This window comes from Capsicum annuum, chromosome 6 (genome assembly GCF_002878395.1).
Source record: "Capsicum annuum cultivar UCD-10X-F1 chromosome 6, UCD10Xv1.1, whole genome shotgun sequence".
In the NCBI taxonomy this organism is placed as follows: domain Eukaryota; kingdom Viridiplantae; phylum Streptophyta; class Magnoliopsida; order Solanales; family Solanaceae; genus Capsicum; species Capsicum annuum.
In genome coordinates, this window is record NC_061116.1 from 154,605,496 (window position 1) to 154,632,640 (window position 27,145).

The following is a 27,145-nucleotide window of genomic DNA, read 5'->3' on the forward strand; positions in this document are numbered from 1 at the left end:
TTCCAGCCAACCTAGTGGCCAATATTCCGCAACCAGAATTTGGAATTTCACTGGATGAATCCTTCTTCTTTTATGGGATCCAAGTCTGAAGAGGATCCACAGGAATTCCTAGATATGTTTCAAAAGGTAATGAATGATATGGGGGTGACATCTAGTAAGTGTGTTGAGTTGGTCGCATACCAGTTGCAGAATATAGACCATACTTGGTTTAAGCAGTAAAAGGTTTATAAGGGTGTAGATGTAGGGCCTGTAGAATGCGAAAAGTTTGCCACAGCTTTCTTAGATAGATTCTTCCCATTTTCATTAAAGGAGACCAAGGTGTTAGATTTTATTAAGTTGACAAAGGGTAGTATGAGTGTGAGGGAGTATTTCCTTAATTTTACCTAGTTAGCTATATATGCTTCTTAAGTGGTAGCTGATAACAAGTCCAAGATGAGTAAGTTTATGTCTAGAGTATCTGATAGTGTGGTCAAGGACTGTAGGACCACAATGCTTATTAGTGAGATGGACTTATCTAGGTTGATGGTCTATGCTCAACAAATTGAGGAGCAAAAGATTAAGAAGCGCGAGAGAAGAAACAAGAAGGCTAAGATGGGTAGTTTTAACTTTATTCAGACAAAGTTAGAGGGTGGTAACTATCATCAGTTTCATCAGAGGTCTTCAGCCCTAGCATCCTCTTCAACAGGTGCTCCCATACCTAAATTTATAAATGACAATAGGGACAGAGTACTAGGCTCTAAGTCCCAACGAAGTGTTAGCAGTGCTCATACAAATCCTCTATATCAAAAATATGGCAGGTACCATCAGTGTGAGTGTAGAACGGGTAGTGATGTGTGCTTCGGGGATGGTAAGCCAAGCTATCAGATTTAGGAGTGTTGAGTAGTTTCTTAGAAAGGTAGGAATATGCACCAACAGGGCCAGTGCCATTATTCATCAGTTCCATCCGATCGCCCAACTCAGCAGGGTGCTGCTTCTAGTGCTACCAGTACTCAACATCAGAATAGGTACATAGGAACTGTCTAGTCATAATATCTCAGAAAGTTACTTTAGTTGACCTCGTGGAGTTAGAGATGATGGATTTTGACGTCATTCTCGACATGGATTGGCTCCACTCATGCTATCCCTAAGTTGTTCGTAGAAAATAATAGTTCATTTTTAGTTCCCAAATGAACCAGCCCTTGAATGAAGGGGTAGTACCACAACTCTTAGAGGTCAGTTAATTTCATACCTTAGAGCGAGAAAGATGATATGAAGGGGTGTATTTACCATTTTGTTTCAGTTAAAGACTCTAACACAAAAGCTTTAACTCTTGAATTAGTTCCACTAGTAAATAAATACTCAAATGTATTACCTCAAGATATTCCTAGAGTTTCTCCCGAAGGGAAGTCAACTTTTGAATAGGCATTCTTCCAGATACTTAACCCATATCTATTCCGCTATATAGAATGGCTCCAGTAGAACTTAAGGAGTTAAAACAATAATTAAGGGATCTTCTAGAAAAAGTATTCATCAAACCCAGCATCTCCCCGTTAGGCACACCTGTTCTATTCATGTATTAGAAAGATGGTTCTCTCAGAATGTGCATAGACTTCCATCAGTTGAACAAAGTAAAAGTCAGGAATAGATATCCACTTCCTAAAATCGAAGAGTTGTTTGATCAACTTCAGGTTGCCAACTATATTTCAAAAATAGACCTTAGATCAGGCTATCATCAGCTTAGAGTCAGGGAATGTGACACCCCAAAAATAGCTTTCCGAACCCGGTATGGTTACTTTGAGTTTCTAGTTATGTCCTATGGTCCCATGAATGCCCCAGCAGCCTTTATAGACTTGATGAACTAAATGTTCAATAGTACTTGGACATGTTCATCATAGTCTTCATTGATGACATTCTTGTTTACTCCCATAGCAAAACTGATCATGTAGACCATCTCAGAATAATGTTACAAACTCTTAGAGCTCACCAGTTATTCATTATATTCAGTAAGTGTAAATTTTAGCTAAGATTTGTAGCTTTCCTTACCCATATTATTTTTGGTTATGGAATTTTAGTTGATCCTCAAAAGGCTGAGGCAGTGAGAAACTAGCCTAGACCCATCTCTACATCAGACATCAAGAGTTTCTTGGGTTTAGCTGGATATTACCGTCAGTTTTTTGAAGGATATTATTTTATTGCATCCCCTATGCCCAGATTGACTTATAAGAAAGTTAAGTTTTAGTGGTCGAATTCCTGCGTGAAGAGTTCTTAGGAATTGAAGACTCGACTCACCTCAGCCTCAGTTCTTACCTTACCATATGGTTCAGATGGGTTTGTTATGTACTGTGATGCATCCAGAGTAGGTTTGGGTTATGTCCTAATGAAGAGAGGTAAGGCCATAGCCAATTCGTTAAGAGAACTTAATCCCTATGAGAAGAATTACCTAACTCATGATCTGGAGCTAGGAGCAGTAGTATTCGCCTTAATGATTTGGAGGCATTACTTATATGGGGTTCACGTAGATGTGTTCTCTATGAAATAGTTGAATCTGCATCATAGATGGTGGTTAGAGTTATTAAAATATCATAACATGAGTGTTCTGTATCATCCAAGCAAGGCCAATGCAGTAGCTGATGCTCTTAGTAGAATGTCTATGGATAGTGTTGCTCATGTTGAGGATGGTAAGAAAAAGTTAGCTCAAAAGTTCATCCGCTTGCCCGACTAGGTATCCATTTACTCGATTCATTAGAAGGTAGTGTATCGGTGCAGAGTAGCTTAGAATCATCTCTAGTTTCTGAGGTGAAGGAAAAATAGGATAGAGATCCCAGTGTAGTTAAGTTGAAAGAAACAGTTAGAGATCAGAAAGTAGGGGTTTTCTCCTAAAAGAGGGATGGTGTTTTGCGTTATTAGGGTAGATTGTATGTGCCTGGTATAGATGACTTGAGGCAATGAATTTTTGCATAAGTTCATGGTGCGCGTTACTCTATTCATCCACGGGCTACTAAGATGTATCGTGATTTGTGGGAATCTATTGGTGGAGTGGGATAAAGATAGATATTATAGATTTTTTAGCTAAATACTCTACGGTCCAAAAAGTTAAGATTGAGTACCAGAACCTAGTGGGTCCATACAGGTGTTCAGTATTCCTACTTAGAAATGGGAGAAAGTTAACATGGAATTGATGATAGGTTTGCCTCATATTCATCATCAACATGATTCTATTTGGGTTATCGTAGATAGGATGACCAAATTTTCTTATTTCTTGCCAATCCACACATATTATTTAGTCAAGGATTATGCCATACTATATCTCAGAGAGTTAGTTAGGTTGCACGGTATTTCCTTATCTATCATCTCAGATAGTGGGACCCAATTTACCTCTCACTTCTAGAAAGCATTCCAAAAGGGTCTTGGTACCCAAGTCTATCTCAGCCCAACTTTCCACCCTCAGACAGATGGTCAAGAAGAACGAACCATTTAGACTCTAGAAGATATGTTGAGAGCATGCGTAGTTGATTTAAAAGGTAGTTGGGATGACCACTTTTCTTTGATTGAAATTGCATATAATAACAACTATCATTCCAGTATTCATATGGCTCCATTAGATTCTCTTTATGGTAGGATATGTAGATCTCTAATTGGTTGGTTTGAAGTAGGTGAGGCCGTAGTAGTAGAGCCTGACTTGGTGTTTGATGCATTAGAGAAGGTTCAGTTGGTCAGAGAAAGGCTTAGGGCTACCTTGAGATAACAGAAATCATATGCTAATGTGAGGAGAAAGGATCTCGAGTTTGAGGTCAGTGATTTTGTGTACTTGAAAATCTCTCCCATGAAGGGAGTGAAGAGATTTTCCAAGAACGGGAAACTTAGTCGTTGATATGTCGGTACCTTCATAATTCTCAGTAATTTTAGAAAGGTAGCTCATGAGCTTGAGTTGCCTTCAGATTTAACCTCAGTACACCTAGTGTTTCATGTCTCAGTGTTGAAAAAGTGTATTGGTGATCCAGCTGTAGTTGTTCCCTTAGAAAGTGTAGATATTATGAACAAACTTTCCTTTGAGGAAGTTCCAATCGAAATTCTTGATCATCAAGTTCATAGACTAAGGAACAAAAAAGTTCTATTGGTCAAAATTCTTTTGCAGAATCAGTCCATTTAGGGAGCCACTTGGGAAGGAGAAGAAAATATCTGGACCAAGTACCCTCATCTCTTCTCTGCGAATCTAGATTCAGTATAAGGTACTAATATTCTTAAGATTTCTCTCTATCATGTTCAGTTTCAGTTGCACATTGTGTTTATGTCAGTCGTGACTTTACGAATCAGTTCAGTCATGAATTCCATGCATCAGATATGCATGTTCAGTTTGTAAGCTCAGTCCATCAGTTTCCCCTCAACTTAACCAATCTCATTCAAGGACGAATGATCCCAAAGGGGAGATATTGTAATACCTTGTATTTTCCTAACATAATTTAATCCCCAATACATGAGTATTCATATATAGTTTTTTTAAAAAACTCATTATTTTCCAGTTTAGAGCCTACCATTGTATAGGAAATTCAATTATCTTTTCAACGATAAATTCGCCCAAAACCAATAACCGGATAAGAAGTTATGGAGATTTTAAGTTTCAGTTGTTAAACCCCATCATTTTAGTCACTAGCGTATCACGGAGCCAGTCTAAATGATGATTGGAAATTTCCAGTGAGGTATCGCGATCCTGATGCATCGCGCCAAAGACCAGATTGCCATTTGTCGTTTACCAGTGTTGTAGCACAATACCACCATAGCGCGGTGAGATTCCAGGTCACAAACGAGGTAGCAATGCAATTACGCCACATCATGCCACTGTACATTTTACCAATTGTCCAATTTTGAGTGACATAGTCTGATAGCACTGCACCACATCAGGAGTGTTTTTCGGAAATTTTTGACGAAAAATTAATATTTTGTTCAGGGATAAAATAGTCTTTCTCTATTATTTTAGTCTTCCCAGGTGTGATATTTAATCACTAAAAACATTTTAAAAATCATTCTTTATTAATTTAACCCTAATCAAAAGGCATTATCTCCTAAGCAAGAACCCTAACTCTCAAATTCAAGGCCAATCCTCAAGAATTCACCAAGAACTTCAAGAAATCTTTCATTTAAGGCATGTTAGATCTTCATCCATGGATTTATTCCTTCCATGGAGTCCAAGTAACCTATTGAAATTTGAAGTTTTGATCTTGTAAAGTTATTTAATTTTAAATTAAGATTTCATCCATGAATCTCCATGTAAATTTATTTCACACCATGTTACCATTAAATTATTGTTATTATTCAGTCCTCCATATTCTTATATTATTATTTAATGAATTAAACCACGATTTAATACCATTATATCGGATTAATTCTATTTCTATAAGTTCCATGACATTTCTATGATTGTTAAAACCATGAACTACAAGCGTTTGATAAAATGCCAACAAGAGTGATTGATTTAATAAAAGCCTTCATGTTTTGTCCCCCAAGCTTTAATGTCATTTAACTATTGTTTTTTTGAGTCGTGGGGGTATTGAATACCCAAAAACTATAGTTGTTTATTTAGTCTAGTCTCAGTACCTTACAGAATAGTCTTCAGAATATAATATGAGCATTATTAGAATAGTTAAATATCAGTCAGTTAACCTAGAATAGTCTAGTATTTAAGTGTCTTTAAGTAGGGAGTAGGATTTAGCACCGAGTGAGTGTAGAGATGGCGGCTTCCCCGTCAGATAGGCAGAGTCATTAGTAGCAATCCCTATATAATAAAACTATCTAGCTAGCATAGGATATAAGAAGTCACCAGTCAGATTAGGCTTGACTATCTCATAGGGGTCACCCGTCAGTTCAATCTTGACACCCTTAGTCCTTTGGACATTTTATCAATTTAGTGGATCCACACAGCGATTGTTAGTACTCGTGGCACAGTATTAACACCCTCCAATTGGTGTGACATGTTGGACCCCGATCAGCTCAAATTGGGGAATGTTGGTTAGATGATACCTCCCACAGTCTCAGATACAATCTCAGTGATAGTCCCAATTCAATTATTCTGTCTGAGGATTGTTTGACTGAAGCATACAGATTTCATTTGTTGCAGTATTTTAGTTTATAGATTTTACTCAGTTCATGTTATATGCATGGTCATGCATCCTTAGAATCTATAGATTTTCATGTATCTTTAGTATTTACAAATTTTCATGCGTACCCTGTATTTACAGATTTCCACATATTCCCAGTACCTATAGACTTCATGCTCTATATTCAGTACCCCATGCTTTACATGCACATTCAGTTAATTATTAATTCTATTCCCGAAACCATGTATTATCAGCCTACCTCATTTAGCATACTTGTGCATTCAAAGTAGTGATCTCTTACATTTTTTTAAGCTGTGGTGTATCATATCATAGTTTCTTAGGATCAGTTCCCAGCTCACAATAAGAGTTATCGGATGCTCAGCAGTATTAGTGGTAAATCCTTATACTTCGAGGACAGGCTTACTTTATTCCATATCTCAGTTTAGTAGTTAGTTGGAGTTTGTTGGAGCGTATCCCATCAACTTATAGTCATTCAGTTTTAGAGGCTTATCAGACATTATAGTCAATTATTTAGTATTCAGACATTTCAGTTAGTTATCCAGTTTATTAGTATTTTATCCGATTCAGTTTGTCATTTCTATAGACTCATATTTTAGTTTTGAATTTAGTTATTAAAAGCTTATGGCAAATCAATTGTTCTTCTTCAATTATGATATTATTATTCAGTGCTCACTGCTGGTGCCAGCTCATGGGTTAGCATGTGGTCCCTCAGGACTGTAAGTACCATATGACACCCAGGTGTACTCTCGGGGAATTACAGCTCCCTTGTCTGAAAGGACCTAGTGCGTGAAGCCGCACACTACAGAAGAAAACCTAGGATGACTAGTATATCCCCCAAATATAAATTGTGACATAATGCACATGGTTACCAAGACCAAACCTCACATCGGCAAATACGAGTTTCTAATTTTTGTCCCCCTGGGACATCCACATTCCATGGCTTTGCTACACACCTCGCCATTATTACCCAATTAAAATCATTACCAAGAAACCAACCAATCGATTATTCATTTACTAACGAAGTCCATTAGTAGTGGTATCGTTATACCGACTATACTTGAAAGTTCGGTCCATAGAAAACCACATATAGGTTTAAGGGATCCGATGTACCCTTCATGATTTCCAATTAAGCGAAATCATGGCCATCAAGGCCTTTCCAATCCATTTAAAACCATTTAAACCATTTGTAACAGCTAGAGTTCAATTACCAAGTTTAAACAAAGCATATGTTCCATTGAATAACAAATATAATGAAAACATTGTTAAAGGTATTTTATCGAACACGTTGGGGGCATAGTATTGCCATAACCAAAGTCTGTTACTAAAGAACCATTCCCATGCAACCAATTATCTAAAACCACTATTACTGCATATAAAAGCATAATTAAAACATGGAAAAACTATAACAAAGCATTTATAACCAAAAGCCCTAAATTATATGTAAAAACCCCAAATCATACTAAATTCAAATCAGACAAATATTGTATAAAACCATGCATTCGATTTGAACTAATAACGAGGGAAGAGAACATACCTTAATTAAAAAAGTAGATGGAGAGAAACCACCAACAATATCCCTAAATTAGTATTCTAGTTGAAACCCTAGCTTTCTTTGACCAAAAGCTTTTGAGAGAATTATAGAGTGTTTAAGAAGAGTTTCTAAGCGTTAATGAATAGAAAAATATGATAAATAGCATCCCAAGTGAGTTAGAAGTCATGGGACCTTATTACGGTAAGTGAAGAAATATCCAGAATAGCCCACTTATGTGGTAAAAAATTTCATCACATGGGTACGACTGACCCTCACAAGTCATACCATTCGATACGAGTGGTACCCACCACTCATATCCTAAGCCTTATCCCTTGAACTCAACAGGGTTCAATGTATGACTTATCCTACCTAAGTTATATTGAAAATATACTATCCGTACCCTTCTCCCGTATCTCTGGCAAGATAAGATCATAGAAGGTTTGAATACTATCCACGATACGAGTCATGGGTACGTCTCGTAACCTAGCTTACGGCTCTTGCTGAGCCAATCGTACTGAGATACAATTTAAGTTACCATGTCTAAGGTTAAGTGAAGGAACCAAATGATGTCCAACCATATGATTTGTAAAACCAAGTTGTACCCATTTCGGTGACCAACATCCATCCCACCAATAAACACTGATCAGCATACGACTGGACCATACCATCCGCACCCTAACATATGACTCATACCTAATCGTATTGGGTCTAGAACCAAAATTCCAAGAAATTTTCTAAGGTCCAGAAACCAGGGTGTTTCACACATGTGGTGGCATGCCTTGACAAGCAAGCCTATCAACTAATAAAAATGAAAAATCAATACCAAAAACCCAAGGCAAGGCTTCTTGAGCAAAGCCTAATAATACAAACATGATAAAAGCAGAAATACAATCCAAGATTCCAAACTAAATCCTAAAACCTTGCATCATAGTGTAATAACTACAAAATACATTTTGAATGTGATAGATACAATGATAGTCTAAACAGGATAAAAAAATTTGTCAAAATACTAAATACGACATGAAATAGATAGGAAGACGTAGTAGGCCAACTCTTGAAGCATAGGACATCCGCTATCGCAAGTAAACTCCAAATACCACCTAAATTGGCTATCCGCGTGGCACACTCATACCTGGATCAGCACTAAAAGGATTCCATAAGGGTGAGCATGATGCACTTATACTTAATAGGTATCATAGGCCGACTGAGAAAAGTAGAAAATAAAGCATCTAAACAAAAAATATTGGCACATCACCAGCAAATAGAAAATATACCAAATGGCAGCCCACACTATCTCCATTTACAATTTTACTACTTATACATATACCACACACTAATATGTGAATTACGCACAAATATCTTTGTATACAAAATACCAATCTATGAAAGAAGTACAATTTGCTAGATATTATATCACAGGCAATAATAAAACACAAAATGAACATAGTACATATGAAATGTAATAAAAAAATATGTTGATGATGTGATGCACAAGGTCATCATACAACCTCCGTATACACCTATCGACTTGAGCTTATAGGTATGACCCATAGGGATTTCTTTAACCCATATACAAAAAATATATAATAACAATACCAATAAGTCCTCTCTGGCATATACATCGACAGAGGGTTTTTTAAAGTATCATATTTTCAATAGAAAAATCGAGTATTTTCATGATGGTATCAATGTTTCATGAATGAATACGATATGGGGACATAATGCTCAAAACTAACGAAAATATAAATATCCAATACCCAACATATATACCAACTATGTGAGCCAAAAATTCACTCAAATAAACCAACTATTTATGAGCCATTATAATTCATAAGCCTTCAAGTTAAACATCCATGAAAATTTCATTGATTCCATATGCATCCCAAAATCTAGGCTTTTTTAAACCAAAAAAATGCACAAGCATACATATATCAATACCAGGAAAACAACATCATACAAGACATCATATGGTCAAACATAGCAAATAATGTCTCAAAATTTATAAAATATTATATATTTATACCCCTACATAAGCACATAAATTACCTAACCATATTATCAGTAATACAACCTTATAATTTTATATTACTATTAACTACCAACACAGAAGAAAGTTAAGCCATAACCTACCTCAAATTTTGATATCTATACGATAAGCCTTTAACACCTAGCTTTAACCTCACACAAAGACCCAAAATCACCAAAGACACACAAATATGAAATCTATATGTGTCAAAATGTACACCTGAAATGGGAGTTTGAAAAAATGGTAAAACAAGAATTTTAGTCGAAAAAATATACTTTCTAAATTTACTCATAGGATAAAATCTAAGTTAAAATATGTCAAAATAGGGGTTTGGATAGAAGAATTGCTAATTCGGGTCTTTCAGGTTCAAATCCCCAAATTCCACCTTTAAATCCAAGTTTAAATACGATTTAAATGATAAAAATCCAAGAAAAATACTTTAAATGGGGATTTAGAGCTTACCCAAGCTTATAAATGGAAGAAAATGCCCGAAGACTCATCACTCCAAGTCTAGAAAATATTGTAAATATCTTGAAAATGGGAATGTAATTCACTAAGGCATCACCTAAGAGACCACTAGGTCACTTAAGCGACAATCCCTTAAATGATGAGGTGTCAGTTAAGCATAGCCTTCCTTATCACGCAAGAAACTTTCCTATCACTTAAGCAATAGATGTCTTGTATTCCATTGTCACCTAATCTACCGGGCCATTCCTTAAGCAACAAAAGTATCGCTTAAGCTAGTGCACTATCTAAGTGGTGCTCCACCTGGAGACTTGTAGAATATTTCTTCGTGGGCCCTTGGCATAAATTCAAAATCCCAAGTACACAAACAAACTATGCTACCCCACTAAATTTGATTCTCCGAACTCAAAGGCGACATCTATTTTTTGAAAAAAAATTGTCTTTAAAAAACTTACTCCCAAATTCTATTTGCACAACTTACCACACCGAGTGTTGAAATGAAATATAAAAGTTGTAAGACCATAACAATAATGTTACCAATCTAAAATTAATGTTTTGGATCTACTAGGGCAGTCCATTTAGCCATCTGATGCACAGATCAAAAGTCGTTGACAAAAATAACCTAATAAGCCTATAAGACAAACAAAAAACCACAATCTCAGACAATCAGATTGAAATACGTTGGGAATTATGCCAAACATTAACACACCTAAAAAATAACACAATGTGACCATGTGGAGGGGTAAATTGGTCAAATTACAAAAAAATATATATTTCTCGTAAATCACAAAAAATTAGGTCATTACATGTATTCATACATTTTATTTAACATGCTAGAAAATTTCATTAATAATTAGAGATCCTGTACTCAACTTGACTGTTAATATTGTTACATATGTAAATAAAAAAATTATTAAAATTGACTACTGCTGTAATTATATTTTTATTTAAAAAGGAAACCTTGATATTAAAAATCCATAAAGCATCCAATATATTTCATACAATCAAAAAATACTTTTTATTTCTAAAAAAGTTATGAACTCTATCAAACCTAGAAGTTGTTTAAATAAAAAAGATAAGGTTTTTTATTTCATCATAGCTAAGAGAATATTATAATTTCTTTATTGATATAGGCAAACGTGTATAGAAGATACCCTAAACTAGTATATATATGTATTTATGTTTGTGTGTATATGATGTAGTAGAAACCTACACCTCCAAAGAAGTATACCGCTGTCAATGTCTAATACAGTAACTCAACTCAGGTTGGGATCGATCCTAAAAGGAATAGGTCGAACTTGTATCTCATACTTTTTGAAGTATTTGGAAATATGAGAAAGTAAATGGGGAGGGGTTGTAGTAAGAAGTAAAAGTAACTAATTTAGAAGGATTTTGTTTGTAGATAATTAAAGAAGAAAATTAGGACTGTGTTTTACCTAGCTTTCTAACTTCATATGTTTCTTGTGCTCCTCCCAACTATCTTACTGTCTTATGTGCTGAATCTAACATTCTAGGTGTTACCAACTTTCTTGTGGACTCGTAGGTAAATCTCACCCTTTTTCTTGTGTGTCTCAGGGTGTCTCTATACTATCACCTATCGTTGATCCCAGTTTTGCTATCGCCTAATGTGTTTCAAGATATTAAAAGAGGGTTAATAACCTTAAATCACTACCATAATTCCCTTTTTCCAATTTAGGTCTATTGTGAAGATGATCTAGTCGAATCTCATGCTTCCCCTACTTTGTTCATCCACATGTTTTCCATAACCCTAGTTAAGGAATTTATTCACGAATTTGTATGCAACAAACCATAGAGTTCGATAAAAAAAAGAATTAGAATTAAATGCACAAGAATGGAAGAGTAAGATCCAAAGTATCAAATTGAATGATCCCAAAAACCAAGAATATGAGTAGAAAGTTTGTAAAAATAGGTCAAACAATGTAAACTACTACATAAAGACCCAAAGGGTATTTATTGAGTCTAAAAATAACAAAGAAAACTTAACAAAATAAAAATAGGAAAACTAGGTCAACAATTGTCACACCTCTAACAACGTGTCATTTTGTATAGTAACAACTTTTTAGCTGGTGTCATAACTCTCTTTTGTATTTAATGGTCACAACTCACTGGGTCGCATGATGACTCTAGTGAATTTCAGCTTTTTGTACTTTTTCTCCTTGTGTAGAATGACTCTCCATCACGAGTTGCTATCTATCATCACGACTTGTGAACTTCACTCATTTCCACAAGAATCTCACTTATAAAATTTTAGGAGTTTTGGCTAATATGCGCAGAATGATTGCATGTCACGACTCTTTACCACTCTTTACGAGTTGTATTATGTCTCTACATTACTCTTGAAGTCAACCTCCCTTAATTTTCACATCACGACTTGGGTCATGAGTCATTAGTTAACTAAAGGACTCGTCACCCAGTCCATGCTTTACTTTTTCTTAATGTATTTCATCTATTTCTGATCCATATCACCACCAACCTAATTTACCTGCAACATACATAAAACACATATCAAATCCAACAAGAAAACCTAATCTTTTCATATTTTAATTGTTTTAACCATCAAAAGTGCCATAAAACCATATCACATGAAGACCCTTAGCTTAGAATTTTTTCCCTCGAGCAACAAAAACACGATACTTAACCATGAAGACCCTAAGGTACCTACAACAGTCAATTTCACTTTTAAGCTTAAAAATATTACCCCCACAAACTCTTACTTCCAAAACTAACTGTATGGATCCATGAAGAAAAAAAAAATGACCCAAAGGCATTATGCTATGGAATTATATTAGTAATAGGAAACAACACATATATACAAACTACATTACCCGAACAATCCAGAACTCAGTAACACAACCTATGTACCCGTACATCAAATAAGTACCACTTTCCCAGATGTAGTATACATGTCAAAGTGGGGACATTCATAGGAAATTCACACTCAAAAAGAAATTCAAACAATATGTACAGAATAACATAGGAATTCCCATATTTTTTTACCCTAAATAGTTTTTGCACACTCAAAGTAGGATCACTATCGGACTTTACTAGGCTTGTAATCTAGGCTTAGGGGATGGTATGGTACATATGTGATTTAGTGACCATGCCTTCTTGACAATATAATTACTTTTTTAGGTACACTTCGTAGCCAACTTTTCTTATATCTTACCTGTATTTCTCCCTTTTTATTCTTTTATTGCATTTTCAGGTTGAGTGTGGTTTCTTTTAGTTTTTCATCCCCTTTTTTCAATTTTTCTTGTTGTTTTTCTACAACATCCATCCCTACTTTATTTTGTCTTATATTACCCTTCTTCAAATCCACTTTTTATCGCACACCCTTATGATAGTATCTTTCAACTTACGCGATTTGCCTGAGTTAAGGCGTATAATGTCTAAGGAGGACTAGGGCCAAAATAGGTTCATTAGGAAACAAATAGGAAGATAAATAGTGTAAACAAGAAAATAGGTCTATAAGTATGAAAATAGGGAACAAGTGATACTTAATCATATTTGGTTGGTCATTTAGGATATATGTAGACTTATTTTGACGAATGACTTAGGATCCTTTCCTAACCGACTATCCAACAACCTAGGAATGTCTAACAAGGATAGTTCTAGATTCCACACAAATAGGGAAGTACGTAGTATCACCCACACACATGATATAAGGTTATATCATACACTACTATCTATCAGGTTAATGCAACTATAAGTTACGGTTTTCATGTTCCTAATCCTAATGCTAGTTCATGCAACATCTAGTTACAGTTATCATGTTCCTAATCCTAATGCCTAAATTAATTCATAATGGTCACATATATCTTTATCACACATACCTTAACACAAACATTATTGAAGGGTATCTCAATTAAAGTACAATCAAACAGAACATATCGGCTGCCTTAGGCATAATATTTTTCCTAGTTAAACAAAAATACAAATGACACAAAACAAAAGATAACATCAAACAATTTTATTATATGCATGTTGATTCTACAACCATATCACAGTTGATAGGAAAAGAAGCAAAACAACAACAACCAACAGTGGCATGGTACAATCCCACCCCAGCTAAGAAACTATGCACTGTACCCAATGCATCAATATAGTAAAAATAAGGGGCGAAGACATACCTGGGTGCTTAAGGTGCTAACTCATTTAGTCTTACTACAAGGGCCATAAAATAGGCACCGTTCTTATCAATAGTAGTCCTAGTGGTATTTACAATACATAAATCAACAGTGACACCGATGGTGGTCGGTATACTCAACATTGCTGGTGGGGTAAGAGTAGTGCTCCCAATCGACTCAGCTGCATCTGCAGCTATCTTAGTAGAAACTAGGGAGCTACCAACCCCCATTTATATCTCCTAGACTATCGTCTGACGATCCAACTCATCTTGAATATTGCCGCCTCAATATCATGCTTATAACTCCTCTAAATTCTCTTCTCTTTTTCTTTCCCTATCACCCTTATTAACTCCTGCAGCGGTGTTTGACCTACCAAATCCCATATATTAGAAACATCCTCCCTAAGGATTTCCTTGATAATAGGAATAGGGGGAAAGGTCTGGCATTTATATCCTTAATAGCATCCCAGAGTACAACCAACACATCATGTATCCCCTTCAAATCTGAGGACTGTACATCTACAAATTTTTGGTTGATCCACCTCTTAAACCCATCAAATGGTTATGTATGCTTCTCATCTTACTTCTAATATGTCACTAAATGCATGACTTAACTCCACTCGCTATGTTCATCAACTTTTTCTTCTCGTAGCTTAATATTTTACACCCCTTATTCAAGAATGTCTATAGTGCTGAATCATAACTGACGTAGACGTCCTGGTAGGAAATAGTTTGGCTGCAGGAGGTGGAGTCAGAGTCTGGCAGGTTCCTGCCCCATCAAAGGCCTTAGGTTCAAACTAACAATCTCAATAGAGGTTTCACTAATATCGATTAACATTCCTGTATCAATCATGTCCACTCTAGCATGGAATACCTCTAGGAATAAAGTGGCCCCCACCTTAGCTATCTTGGAGATGGGGTTCACAGCATCTCAAATCCAGCCTAAATCTATATTACTCTGTGTCTGAATGAATAGATAAACTCCTAGAATCTCCAAAATAGGCTAATTTAAACATATCCATGCTAACAAGCACGAGAATGGTAGGACGATGTCATGGCTCATTGCTAAATTACGTATCTCTGTTGCTATTCATATAGCTACATGAAACTCATAGCCCTCCATGAAGCCCGCAGTCAGGGCGGCTCTGTCTTAACTCATTACATTTTCTTCATATGTGGGAGATAATATTTGACACACAAGCATCTATTGTGCTTTCACTATGAAGTTCAGGGTCCCCTTTGTAATCTAGTAAAAAGAGCCAACTCCACTAGTCACCTAAGAAGCCTTCTCACGCTCCTTATCAATAATTTTGGCCATCCATTAGGAGTGAGAAATCTTGTCATTTGAACCAATTTTCTTTACCTTTATCTTTCATATTTCTTCCAAATGGCAGTCAATCTCAGCTGTGTTAGCCGGTAATTAGAAATCCAGCCTATGTAGAATTTAGAAATGGTCTGCGTAGAGATGTTTACCTAAACACCTCATCATCAAGGCCATAAAGGGGTCACCACCATTCCACAAATGCCCATGTGTATATAACCTACTGAGCTCCAAATGACAAGCTACGTAGAATTCTCATACTAATAATGAACTATACTAGCCGAGATTACTAGTCATCTAATCAAAGTGGTACTGTCTTAATCAAGTGTTAAATTTAGGTATCTCAAACATGCCCGTGGTGCTCAGTTTGCGCTCTTGGTAAATCACTCTTTTTTTGTTGTAAAAGTTTTGATGGCACTGTCCTGATCTTATAATTTTTGCATTTTAGGGTACCTTTAATGTTTAGTGATGGGAACTAGAGTAGGCTCTATCTGAAATGGTGCAGTAGTTGGAGGAAGAGGTGGTATCTCCATCACGGTATAATTCAACACACTCTCACCCACTTTTTCATTTTAAGATCTCTCATTGTTAGACTCTGCATTATCAGACCCATCATCTCCCTCATTATTTTCCTACTCAGGACTAGTCATAACGACTCATCATAATGAATTATTATCACTAATAATGACATATTTTGAGAGTCGTTATGACTCTACAAACTAAATACTATAGAGTGGTGAGCTCTATTTTTATATGACTCTAATATTGAATCATTAGGAGTGATAATGACTCGTTAGGAGAGTTGTAGGGACTTGTTACGAGAAAATTTCTTATCTTTTCTGCAAACTCCAGCCCTGCACACCGAACACAAATATCAAACTATAATGTAATAAGTACAAAACATGGGTAGCCTCCGACACATCACTTGATTTCACATTACAACATGATGTGGCTAGGTTAGATACTAAGACTTCACCAATATCCCATGGATTGCCCCTCATGAAGTGCTTGAGTTAATGTTGTGGCAAGACATACATGCCTTGGCTACTCAGACTTCACCAAGGTCTATATCATCGCATACTTTCACCTCATTTGAGTTTCCCAAATAGTGCTTTACCAACTGACCATTCACCTTAATAGGGCTTCACCGTCACACTCTAGCTCAATAGCACAATATGGAAGTTTCAAAACCATAATGAATAGTTTGTACCACCTAGGCGTCAACTTTCCATGAAACAACCGAAGTCTTGAATTGTACATTAAGAACAAATTAGTGATCCCAAACACTTTTTTATCAATTTTCTTATCATGATGTAGCTTCATTCTTTCTTTGTATATGGTAGAACTATCATAAGCATAGAGACAAAATTCGTCCAACTCATTCACCTTGTTTAACCTCAATGTAGCTATATCATGCCACTCCAAATTTTGCCTTTTTAATACCCATAGTGCCTTATGGTCAAGCTAAACAGGGAAGTGGTATGCCTTGCCATACATACAATGATATAGGGAGTAACCTATAGGAGTCTTAAAAGATATTTGATATGCCCACAATGCATAATCCAACTTCCCAGAGCAGTCAGTCCTATTGGCATTCACAACTTTGACAATACATACTTAATCTTTCTAATTGAGACCTCAACTTGCCCACTAGCCTGAGGATTGTAAAGTGTTTCCACCTTATGCTTCACACAATATTTCTCAAGAAGAGACTTAAATTAATGGTTGAAGAATGATTCCCACCATCACTAATGTTGCACGTGGATTGATAAATAGAGAAAAGATATTTTTATTTAGAAGGGTGGTGACACTTATACCTTCATTATTCCTCCACCCATTTAGATACATAGTCAACCACCACAAAAATATACTTCATTCCTTAGGAAATCACAAATAGACCCATGTAACCAATACCCTATACAACAAACAGCTCTAACTCCAAAATAAGAGTCGTGAGGAGTTCATGGCATCCTAAAATATTGCTTTAATGTTGTCATTAGTCATAGGCATGTGCATAGTCATGAGCATCCTTGAATATCTTAGGCCAATAATACCCATACTGCAGAATCTTATGGGTTGTTCAGGATCCACCATGATGACCCCTAATTGGTGATTAGTGACAGGCTTCAAGGAAGCTCATCATCTCCACCTTTGGAATACATCTTTAAATAACATCATCTGTGCAAATCTAGAAAAGATAAGGTTCATTCAAAAAAAAACCCCTCATCTTATGAATAAATCTTTTAGTATGTTGGAAGGATAGGTTTAGTGTTACAATATCACTTGCCAAATAGTTTACAAAATTGGCAAACCATGGGATTAAGTCTTGAGATACTACCAAGATCCACTCTTCTAAAAAAGTAACATATATGTCAAAATCATCCCTTAGTTTCGACTTTGCCTCTTCTTTAAGGCAATACAAGTGATAGGCAACCTTGTTTTCTATGCCTTTCTAACCTTTTACCTCAAAGTCCAATTCTTGCAGTAAGAGTAGCCAACATATGAATCTCTTCTTGGCATACTTTTTATACCTCAAAGTTGCATGGTTTGTATAGATAATGTCTTTTGTACCAATAAAGTAAGAATGAAACTTTTCCAAGTCAAAAAAACCACTGCAAGCAACTCTTACTTAGTAAGTGTATAGTTCTTTTTTGGTGTTTAATCCATTACTGGTTTAACAGATTGGGTAAAGAATATTTTCTCAAGCACCCAAGACCACTCTGCTCACATCGCACATTACCTCAAATGGTAATGACCAAAAATTAACCGCTCCTTAAGGCACTAAAAAAACTTAAGATGTGCATCATCAAACATAGATTTCACCTCTTTCTCTAAAAGCTTTAAAAGAGAATTATAAATCTTATAGAAGCCCTTGATGAACCTCCTATATAAGCCAGCATTACTGAAAAAACTATGGATACCTTTGACTTAGAATAGAGGTGGAAATTTTTCAATCACCTCAATCTTTGCTCTATCCACCTCAAAACCCTATTTTGAGATTTTGTTCCCAAGGATAATACCCTCATTCACCATAAAATGACACTTCTCCTAATTTAATACTAGGTTGCACTCCTCACACCTCTAAATTTTATTGGAAAAATAGGCCAAACAATCATCAAAAGAGTCCCTAAGTTCAGAAAAATTATTCAAAAATGCCCCTATTATGTCCTCTACTATGTAAGTAAATATAGGCATCATACATCTCTTAAAGGTGGTGGGAGAGTTGCATTTTCCAAATGACATCCTTTTGAGTGCAAAAGTCCCACCTAGGCAGTAACGGTAGTCTTTTCCTGGTCCCTGGGAGCAATAAAAATTTTAGTGTAACTCGAGTACCCATAGAGAAAATAGTATCCATCTATCCTTTCTAACCTGCCAAGAATCTAATTTATAAATACCATAGGGTAATGGTCCTTTTGAGTCCAAATTTTAAGATTTCTATAATCTATGTACACTCACAATAAGTAACTAGTCTCATTGGCATAAGTTTATTCTTCTCATTTAGGACCACAGCGATCCCACCTTTTATTAGAAAGTATTAATCTACGCCAACCGACTTGATGTCCACAATAGGGTAAACCACTCTAGAATCTTACCACTTAATCATTTCATTGTTCATAGGATTCAAGTAATGCTGATGCTCACTGCTAGGAATGCAATCTGGATCAAGCTATATTTTTATGGGTATAAATACCTGGTGGGATCCCTACAATATCTATAACGTTCCATCTAATAGTCATCTTGAATCTCTGCAACACTGATAGTAATGCCTCAGTCTGTGTCTCAACTAAGTCAGCAACAATAATTACCGGTAAGGTATTTTTGACCCCCAAAAATGTATAGAACAAATATGATAGGAGGACTTTAAACTCCAAGACAGGTGGCTTCTTATAGATGGTTAAGTTGTAGGAGTGGTTTTATACTTCAGATCAAGATCAAGATTTTTTTGAGCATAATAGTAAGAACCTCTAATGTATAATATACTTACCAGCTTGTCTTACACATCGATGTCATCTCTATAAAATTCATGATGACTACTGCAAATACCTCACCCTCAAGTCTTTCATCAATAGGTACAGTTATGTTATCATCATCAATAGTCTCAATCCTAAACACCAATATTGTACCCTTCAATTGCAGTATAAAATGGTAAATATTAAAAGTATCTTGCTCATCATTGATTCTAAACTTGATCAGCCTCATCTCCATGTCGACTAACGCCCAATACATAGCTAGGAAAGGACTTCCAAAGATAATAGGTACTTTAAAGTCCACCTCACAATCTAAGATCACAAAGCCAGTTGAAAATATAAATAATACAAACTTTACCAATACATCAAACAAAATACTAAATTATTTCTTATATGTCCAATCATCTATCAAAAGTCGCATAAATAAAGGTATGGTTCCCATAACCACAATTACATATATACCTCTAAGGATATGAGATTGATGATAACTTTCATATCACATAATTCTCGAGAGAAGTTGAAGGGCCTGATAGTACATAGAATGGTAAATGCTCTGGGGTCCTTCTTTTTATCCACCAATTATCTGGTAGACACAACACTTAAATGATACACATTATCCATGGGCTAAAAGCTCACTATCAACTTCTTAGTGACCAAGTCCTTCATAAACTACTTTAGCCACGAATCTACTCAAAAGCATTTACCAGAGGAATATTTAAAGATAACTCCTTCATCATAGATAAATATTTTTATTACTTACCTTCTCCTTGCTTTTTCTTTAAATGCTGAGGAAAAAATGTGGGATGACATAAGATATTCTTCAACAATGACTCATCTACCTTCCCTTTATCTTTATCCTTAGAAACTTCTTTCTTAACACTTGTCGACGGTAGTAGTGACATAGCATTAGTAACCAACTCCTCTGACTCTACTTCAAGTGCCTCATCTATATAAACGCTATTATTCATTGACTAATTAACAACAAGCATAGGGGGTAAACAATTGTATTACCACTTCAAGTGGTGATGTCAAGATAGTGACCGTCGTTCTTAGGATTGTGAATTATATTACATTGAAAGGTATATGGCTTCCTCTAATTTACAGTTTTAGATATTTGACTAAATTGTTTCTCCAGCTATTTGATCATAGAAGCATGTGCGTCTACCCCTTTGTCAAACCTGTAATGTAATCCTTAATCTTCTTAAGGCACGTTTCCTGACTTTCCTGACCTTTGACTAGCTTGGAAAACATTGCTTCTATCCTTGATTCACTGTCTCGACTACCTAGTGGAACATATTTGTCCCTCTTCTCCTTGTAGTCATCCTTGTATCTCCAATCACTATCTTGCCCTTTACTCTAATATCTTTAATTATAACCATAAAAGTTTCGACCTTGTTTGCCTTAACCCTTGGCTTGGAAACCCACCAACTCCCTATTCAGATATTTTTCTCTTTTTCTAGATTAGAATCATATTATCTAGAAGCTTTCTCGTGTGAACCCATTGCATTTACCTTCTTCAGATTCATTATTGCGAACTGCTTGGATAAAAACCCAACCTCAGTACTTAGTTGAGCAACCACTTATGCCATTGTGTCATCAAAAACTCTCTGATGGCTGGAGGCACCAATAGTTTAAGTACTAGCACCCCTCTCTGCCTCTCAAGTATGCCACCTTCGATTGGTAAGAGTGATCTCACCTAGCATATTTGATGCTACCTCCTATTGCAAGTGCATGAATGCTCTATTAGAAATAGTGTCTAACATAGCTCTAATACTAGTATCAAGGGCTCTATAGAATATTTCTAATAAATGTTGCCTCAAAATCCTATGGTTAGACATTGTCATCAACTTCTTCTCGTACCAAAATTATGTCTTATACATCGGCTTAAATGTAACTACTTGAATTTATATATCTGGTATTTCAACTTTTCATAACCCGAGGATACCCTGTAGTCGCTACAATGTTGCTACAATCACCAGTGACCATAAACTAAACCATGAGCTGGTACCTACTAGAAGCACTAAGAAAAACTCATAATAAAAGACATGTGTAGAAAATTAACTTAGTACAACATAAGGTTTAACTACTGAATACAATACATCTGAACTCATAAGTCAAAAACAAATGTGAAAATACTAAAAAAAATTTAATGGATAAGACAGGCAAACTATCTAACTATCTAAAATGTCTAAAATCCTCTAGCTGAATGAATAGAGAGTTGATAGGACAAGCCCCAACTAACTCCAAATTACCTAACTAAAATGAAATACAAAAAGATTGAAATAACATAATAGATCCTCGAAACATGAGGACTCACCACTTTATTACTGCAGACTAGCTGGAATGTCTAAGAACGATTGGGAAACTGAGCATCGGAACCTACGATATTAAACACCATAGAACAAAAAAATGTATATGATTTGTACTTTTAATGTACCGGTACCTGAGAAATGGTTAGAATAAAATGCATAGGTTCACGTCAATGAAATACTTACTGATGGAGTAGAATAACATAACGACTGACTGAATAACATAAGATTACTAATGCATAATAAATGTGAGAGCTATAAAATCTGAGAATGCATGACCAAACATATAGAATAATACTTAAATAGTCTGTAAACATACATACTAAAATCAGATCATTGAATAGATGAGAATCATATGCCTTGATAAACAACCCAGAACTAAGACTATACTGAATACTATACTAAGACTGTGGGAGGTATCAGGTACCGACGTGCTCCATTCTTAGCTAATCGGGGTAAAACCTATAACCCTAGTTAGAAGGGTGTCGGTATTGTGCTATAGGTACTAATACTGGTTGTATGGATCCACGAATCTGGTGTACTGAAGTATCAAGGTGTCAAGCCTAAATTGACCGGTGACCCTTGGGAGGAAGTCAAGCCTGAACATATGGGTGACTCCTTAGAGGAAGTCAAACCTATATTAATGGCTTACTCATCATATCCTACATTAGCAATGTTGATCTGGAATATAGGGACTGTTACTAATGACGCTGCCTAAGTGATAGGAAAGTCATCATCCCTGCACTCGCTCGGTGCTAAATCGTACTCCTAACTGAATTGCCACTAATTTTTTAATTGTTCTAGGTTTAACTATCTATGATAACTAACTGAACTGATAATGCTCATGATATATCTAAAATTATTCTGATTGTACTAAATTATATCTGAAATCGTTCTGAATATATTGAGACTATGTAAATAGCTAAGTTTTGGGTATTCGTAACCCCCAACACTGAATGCAAATAACAACAAAGGTATGCAAAATCTTCAAAAGACCATAATTGGAATTATTCTACATAATGAGTCTCTTTTGAATTTCATCAAACACATGGGGATTAAGGCTTAAACATGGGGATGTTTTTAAACATGATAACACAGTGTTGTTACATGACAAAAACCTTAATTTGAGGATTTATCCTTAATTTGATGAACATGACATGGGAACATCACCATCCTAAATAAATTACAATCCATTTCACTTGCAAACAATTTTAATCTTAACTTGAAATTGAAATAACAAGTAATTCACGAAGATAAATCATTTAAAATAAGAAATCTCATAATTCAACATCAACAAGCCTAGTTTATTCCCATACAGTGGAGTCTGGGGAGAGTAAAATATATGCTATCCATACCGCTACCCTCAAAGAAGAAGAGAGGGTGTTTTCGATAGACCCTCGTCTCAAGATAAATAAATAAATAAATAATTAAAAGAAGCGGTAAAGTAACATGAAGCAGGATGGGTCGCTTAACAAAAGTAATGAATCACAAATAGTAAAATAGAACTCAGAGAAATACAAGATACAGGAACTAAGAGCTATAAGAAATAAGAAAAATGAAATCTGGAATAGGGCACCCGCATAGTTGTAACCTACACTCACAGTCCAAAGCCACCCACCACACCCAGTCTTTCCTGATTAGCGGTTCCTACCTATCGATAAAGTCCTATGGATTTAGCTTTGATTAGGTCATTATATGCCTAAATTTTCCAATTTTACTCTAAAAAACAAACCCTAATCATTCCCCCAATTCCAAAAATTCTGTTTCACTTTAAGAAACCTAAAAAATTCATACTTCACCATCCAAGAACTTTTAAGAATGTTGTTCTCTTCCATGATTTTGGTATCAAAGGTATGTGTGACGTTCATCAATGGTTTTGTTTCACCATGGATTCCAACATATCCCTTTTTAAATATTGACTTACGAGTTTTTGCTATACGAAGAATGAAGATCACCTGGTTACTTTCAGAAACGCAATAGCCAAGACTCAGATTGACTTTATGCCGCTTAGGAAGGGGGATAGGGTTTTATGTAAGGTCTGTAAAGTAATTCTGTGTGAATATCTTTTGTCCAAGCACAAATTTCTAGTGATGGACTTGATTATCAAGAACAGGAAAAAAAAAGGTCGGGGAGGGTCGACCTAACATTATGTGGGGTGGCTTGGCACCAGTTAGCGTGTTAGAGATAAAATAGAAGGTGGCAGGGTTGGGTATGTTGGAGTTTAAAGAGAAAGTGGACTTAAGATAGGATAAGGTTGCCAGCTGCATCACGGAGACTACTAGTAAAGTTTTTGGGTATTTTGAGGGGGCAGGCAGGAAGGTATAAGAGGGACTAGTGGTGTTATGAATAAGTTAAGAAGAAAGTGGAGATTTGGAAGGGGAGTATGTTAATTTGATTGAGAGTAAAGATGAATAAGAGAAGCAAGTGAATAGGGATGTTTACAAAGTGGCAAAGAAGGAGGCTACATTAGCCGTTATGGCTGCTAAGACAACAACTTTTGAGAGATTCTATACGGGGTTAGAAGAGAAAGATGGGGGAAAGAGGTTGTATAGGCTTTTTAATGCTAGGGAGAGGAAGAGTCGTGACCTCAACCAAGTGAAGTGCATTAAGGGGGAGGATGGTAGAGTTTTTTTGGAAGATGTTCATATTAAGAAGAGATGGAAGAAATATTTTCATAGTCTTTTGAATGAGGAAGGGGACAGACGCATTGAGTTAAGAGAATTGGAGCCTTCAAAGGAGAGCCATTATTTTAATTACTGTAGATATTTTAAGGTGGAGGAGGTCTGCGGGGATATTTATAGGATAAGGAGGGGTAGGACAATAGGGCCCGACGAGATTCCAGTAGATTTTTAGAAATTAGTGGGTAGGGAAAGCTTAAGGTGATGGACTGAGTTGTTTAACAATATTTTCAAGACTACAAGAATTCCTGAGGCCTAGAGATGGAGTACAATGATTTTGTTATATAAAAATAAGGGGGACATTAAGAGTTGCAACAACTATAGGGGTATTAAGTTGTTGAGTCATACTATGAAGATTTGGGAAAGGGTGGTCGAGCGGAGATTGAGGAGGATCGTGTCCATTTCAAAGAATTAGTTTGGTTTTATGCCCGTTCTCTTGACAATAGAGACAATCCACCTGGTGAGTAGATTATTGAAGCAGTATAGGGAAAGAAAGAGAGATTTTCATATGGTGTTCATCGACCTGGAGAAGGCTTATGAAAAAATCCCTAAGGAGGTTCTTTGGAGATGCTTGAAGGTGGAAAGGGTCCCGGTGGCGTAAACCATAGCTATTAAGGACATATAAGATTGAGGGAAGACTAGGGTATGAATGGTGGGAGGAGTCTCAATGCACTTTTCGATTGAGACAGGGTTACCTCAGGGTTTGACTCTTAGTCCATTCCTATTTGCGCTAGTGATGGATGTGTTGACATGGAGTATTCAAGGTAAAATTCCTTATTGTATGTTATTTGCAGATGATGTAGTACTGATTAATGAGATGCAGGGGGATGTGAATGAAAAATTAGAAGTATGGAGGCAAACCTTAGAATCTAAGGGGTTCAGGTTGAGTAGGTCCAAGACAGAGTATTTGGAGTGCAATTTTAGTGACTTAAGCCGAAAGAAGAAGTGGTGGTGAGATTGGATTCCCAAGTTGTATGTAAGAAGGATAGTTTTGAGTATCATAGGTCTATGATTCAGGGGAATACTGAGATTGACGAGGATGTCTCTAATCGTATTGGAGTTGGTGGGATAAAGTGGAGGCTTGCCTCTGGAGTTCTGTGTGATAGAAAGGTGTGCCTTAGGCTTAACGGAAAATTCTATAAAGACGCAGTCCGTCCAGCCATGTTGTATGGAGCGGAGTGCTAGCCTGTCAAAAACTCCTATATTTAAAAATTAAAGGTGGCGAAAATAAGAATGTTGTGCTGGATGTGTGGGCTTACAAGAGGGCATAGAGTTAGGAATGAGATTGTTCGGGAGTAGGTGGGAGTGGCTTCGGTGGAGTACAAGATATGAAAAGGAATGTTGAGATGGTTTGGGTGTGTGATATGGTGGGACGCGGTTGCCCTAATTCATAGGTGTGAGAGGCTAGCCTTGGATGGCTTCAAGAGGAGTAGAGAGAGGCTGAAGAAATAGTGGATGGGAGTGATTAGACATGACATAGAGAAATTTTAGCTACTGAAGACATGACCCTAGATAGGAAGGTGTGGAGCTCGTGGTCCTATGTTTTTATGAATTGAGATGATGAGAAAAGAGAAGACTACCCCTTAAGAATTTCAATTCATAACAGGAACGCTGATTTGAGGGCCAACGCGATGTGCCAAGGGTCTCATCGTTATACCACCACGACGCGCAACAATCATGGTAAGGCTTTAGAATTTAAATCCCAACGTGCCTCAATCCTCATCCAAAAAATTCAAAACTTCCCCAAGTCATGCCACTTACACCCCTGAACATGAATTAACTCAAAAAAAGTCATGCCACTTACACCCCTGAACATGAATTAACTCAAAAAACATACGTCAAACAGTTAGGAAGGTTAGTTTAAAAATCCACCAAGTTAAGAGGTCAAAAATAAGGCTCAATCCCCAACACTTCACTAAATTTTTAGGTTCTAAGTCTCTTATGCGTGCATTATGAGCTGAACTAAGCTAAAAATTATGGGGTATTACAATATATCTCCTTTGGGAACATTCATCTTTGAATAATACTGATTGAGCTGAGAATACCGAGCAACTGAGATTACATAGTGATCATGGATAACTAAAAATGTGATTATATGAATGAGTCTGAAACATGGTACATGACTGAACTTATTCATGAACGCAAGCAATGACATGAAGATGATTATATAGATGATCATATAGATTGAACTGAGAATGGAACAAATATAATCTAAGGAAAACTGTTACCATAAGTTAAGCTTGAATTTTCAAAGAAAAGATGAGGGTACTTGGTACACATATCTGTTTCTGCTTCCCAAGTGTCTCCCTCAACGAACTGTTTCTGCCAAAGAACTTTTACCAAGGGAACTTCTTTGTTCCTTATACTATGCATTTGGACGTTAAGAATCTCAACTGGAATATCTTCGCAAGGAAGGCTATCCCGAAGATTTGCACTTTCTAAAGGGACTACTACATCTGGATCACTGATACACTTCTTTAACAAAGAAACATGTAACACTAGATGCACTGATGCCAAATCTGTAGGTTACTCAAGATCATAAGCTACATTTTTGGAAAGGCTTATGATTCTATAAGGGCCAATATATTGGAGACTAAGCTTTCCTTTC

General features: G+C 36.2%; 1 protein-coding gene across 1 annotated transcript; it reads left to right on the forward strand.

The window, feature by feature from the left end:
- The first annotated feature begins 24,334 nt into the window (after nt 1–24,334).
- Nucleotides 24,335–25,722, forward strand: LOC124899535. Its single transcript, XM_047414442.1, has 2 exons — nt 24,335–24,640; nt 25,555–25,722. Exons 1-2 carry the CDS (start codon nt 24,335–24,337, stop codon nt 25,720–25,722), a joined length of 474 nt encoding a protein of 157 aa, XP_047270398.1.
- The last annotated feature ends 1,423 nt before the right edge of the window (nt 25,723–27,145 follow it).